The 3750-nt window shown below is 40.3% G+C and overlaps 1 protein-coding gene across 1 annotated transcript in view; it reads left to right on the forward strand.

Annotated features, from left to right (window-relative positions):
- Positions 1–2982, forward strand: part of UBE4A (ubiquitination factor E4A) — a 63206-nt gene extending 60224 nt beyond the window's left edge. The window contains exon 20 of the mRNA XM_006761566.2: positions 250–2982. Within this exon, the coding sequence (XP_006761629.1) occupies positions 250–376 (127 nt within the window). The 3' untranslated portion in view covers positions 377–2982. The remainder of the gene's footprint in view (positions 1–249) is intronic.
- The last annotated feature ends 768 nt before the right edge of the window (positions 2983–3750 follow it).

Raw genomic sequence — 3750 nt, forward strand, 5'->3', positions numbered from 1 at the left:
AGGGAAACTGAATTGGATATCTGAACAATGTTGAAATAAAGTTTGTTTAAGAAGCAGAAAGACAAAGTAGCTAAATAATCTGAAAAGGAAAAAAAACCTCCTGAATCATTCTTTCTAACCTCAATTCAGCACTTCATTCAAATGTAGTCTAGCTTCAGTCTCCAAGTAAGATCCCAGGTATTCTAGTTTTGGCTTAGGATATTAGAACTGATGAAAATAACCCCATTTTCCTTTCTCTCTTTGTCCCAGTGACCAAACAGATCCCTTTAACCGTAGCCCCCTCACCATGGACCAGATCCGGCCAAACACAGAACTAAAAGAAAAAATCCAACGGTGGCTCGCAGAGAGGAAACAACAGAAGGAGCAACTTGAATAAATACTGCGACCTAAACCAACCAAAACCAACCCCAGAGTGAAGATAAACAGTTGTGATTTCTCTTCGGTTCTGTTCCTTTCTTTCTTTTTCTTTTTTTTACTAAATTGGAGAACTGCTCTTGCTCAGATTATGATAATTAAGATTCCTAAGAACTTGACAAGGCTCTCCTAGCTTACAGGATATTATAATTCCCCCACCAAGTCTGGAAATCATCACTAATTTTTACCCTTTGTTCTCTCTCCCTATTCCTTCTTCTCCCCTTTCCTACCTTAAATTATATTAATTTCCACTACTAAAACTTCCTGCCACCTTACTATTTTTCTTCCAAGAACGGCTCAGACATCTTTGGTGAGCACTGCTTTTAAGTATATGATGTCACATATTTCAGTGACAGCTGATATCGTCAAAAAGCCCTGTGTTCTCAAGGTATTGACTAGTCTTCGTGGCCCAGACTTCAGCTCTTCTTTTCGTACAGCTCTGCAGTATTAAGGGTAACCTTCCACATCAAAGCAGGTAGCTACGCTTGAGTACACTGTGAGATGGTAGATGAGATGAAAAAAGAAAGGAATCTTATGCAATTCTGTTGATAGCTCTTAATTTTGTATTATCCCCATAACTCAGAGACATGGTAGAGGACAAACACTGTCCCATGGGGTTGTCATTACCACAGAACCCCTACAGTAGTTTGGGGAGGACTGACAGGGTAAACTTGCAGTTTTGATACTATCCAGAAAATTCTGAGGTGAAAGAATAAAAGAGGCTGTTGGGCCCAATTCAGCTTATGGAAATCTGTTGCTAAGTAGAGAAGTTGGATAACAAATATTATAAGCAGGAAAAATGTCATTTTAAAACACTAATATCAACAGTATATCTCAGTATATATATACACCATGTGTTCTTTTATATTGGCCTAGTGTAAACTGAGCTCCACTTTAAATCGTCTCTTCCATGGTAAGGTATTTACAGTATGTGGCCTCTCACACACTTTTCTAGATAAAATTCCGAGACTGTGAAATGTACATAGTTAATGTTTGAGCTTGTGACCTGAATCCCAAGAACTGCTTCTAACTCAGCCTAGGTCAGCAGTTAACAAAGGAATTTGAGGACAGCTTTGCCCACAAACCATTTTAAATAGCAACTTAGCCCCGTATCGTTAATAGTTGGGTGGGCCCCCACTTTTACAAGTTGAGCTTGAGTTCCCTGCTCAGCTGTGCGGCTTACATGCTAAGTGAGGCACATTCCCCTCTGGACTGTCTACACCACTGTCCCCTAAGCCCAAAGATAACCTAAGTGACAAGAAGAAGGGTGTGACCTGGAAACGGCCATTGCTTCATTTAGAGGACATCGTTAACCATGGTGTCTTTCAAATAAGATGTCAATTTCATGATATTCCAGGTTTCTGTCACCAGCCCTTGATATGTTTTTGATGGTATCAACTGGAAAAAAACAAAGAGAGGGCATCCCACACTAGATTAAAGATGTTGCCTATTGCTGTGCAAATGCCAGAACATCAGATAGGAATTCAGTGTTGCCTCCTGGGCCTTGAAGGCATGGGTTGACAAAATTTGTTTATTTCCTTAAAATAAGCTTCATGTCATATTTATTAGCCTCCTTTACTTAGAATGAACTGTGTATACAATAAGCTTCTACCACCTTGCATTATCTTCCCAGCCCAATCACATAGGATGTTTTCTTTAAAAGACCAGGTTTTTATAGGAGAAATTTAGAGGGAAAATGGGCACAAAACCTCAAAAGGCAATGTTCCCAGCAGCTTTCTAGTCAACAACCTGTATGTTTGCATCTGTATATGTATTCCACATCTGTCTTTAGATTGTAAGCCTTTTCTGGCAAGCTTTTTTTTAATTATTATTAAAGCCCTTTTCCTGAAATTTATGAATGGCTATGGCACCATTAATGCTGCTGAATGTCTTAAACTCATTACATAGGCAAGTGCATAGCCACTACTGGTAAGAAACCATGTAATTTAAGAACATCCAAAAATGAGACTAAAAATTATCATTTTGGTACAACACAGTGCATATATGCACTTGGAAGCTTGAAGAGGTATTTTGTTATCTGGAAATAAAAATCTGTGAGAGCAGACTCTCTGACATACCTAGTTTGATGTGCTGGCTTTGCTGGAGTATGATAGGAAAGTGGAGACTAATCAGCTCTAACAGTGCTTACTAAGAGGGTAATACTGAACTTAGGAAATTTAATAGGTTTCATCAAGCAATCTGGTTTTTTTAAATGGATATGTAAAACCTGAAAGAAACTTTAAAGGTTTCACACTCTACAAAAGCTTTATTACATTATTTGATGCTGGTTGGGAAGCAGCCATTGCACAGAGCGTAAGTGTACTGGGTGCCTTTACCAGCCAGGGGCAGATGCTGCACTGTTGATGACATGAGTACATAATGCACATGCTCTACCTGCTAAACAGGAAACGAACTTAAAGACAAAAAAAAAAGAACAAAAAGGTTGACTGAAATAAAACTTGATGGACATAACTGTGTTCTGAAACATTCCAGGAAGGTTATTTCTTGTCAAACTCACCTGGGGGTATTTGTTCAAAGCTTGTATGTAATAAATGAATTCCTAACTTACAACCTTCGTCATCAATTCCTTTATGACAGTATTAAAAGCTCACAGCAGTTTCAGACTGTGACCTGGCTGACCTAATCTGGATCCTGTAGTCATCTTGGAAGGGGAGTCTCCTAATCAGTTCGCTTTGGGCTCACTCTTTATCTGGTCTACACCCCACGTCTTTCAATCATTTACTGCAGGGGTCCTCAAACTAAGGCCTGCGGGCCACATGCGGCCCGCCAAAAACATTTATCGGGCCCGCTGGGTGTTTTTGCCGCCGCTGTGTGCATAGGAATTTGTTCATAGTGTTTTTTTAAACTAGTCCAGCCCTCCAACAGTCTGAGGGACTGTACCCTATGCCGTGCAAGACTCAGCCTAGGTTAACCCAACCATTCCCCTGTTCCAGTACCCAAACTACAGACCATTGTTGGAGAAAAATGACACCATCTTTACCATCAACTTGTGGTTTCTAACATTGTCCAAAACCCTTTTGTGTCCGTAACTTCAACAGCTATTCCAAACTCCAACCTCTTTTCTCAAATTCTCACCCTTCACACTCAGATGACCTTGCCTTCTAATTCACTAGAAAGATACACTTAGCCGAAACCGGTTTGGCTCAGTGGATAGAGCGTCGGCCTACAGACTGAAAGGTTCCAGGTTCGATTCCGGTCAAGGGCATGTACCTTGGTTGCAGGCACATCCCCAGTGGGAGATGTGCAGGAGGCGGCTGATGTTTCTAACTATCTCTCTCCCTTCCTCTCTGTGAAAAATCAATAAAATATATTTTT

Source organism: Myotis davidii, unplaced genomic scaffold, assembly GCF_000327345.1.
Source record: "Myotis davidii unplaced genomic scaffold, ASM32734v1 scaffold97, whole genome shotgun sequence".
NCBI classification, from domain to species: Eukaryota; Metazoa; Chordata; class Mammalia; order Chiroptera; family Vespertilionidae; genus Myotis; species Myotis davidii.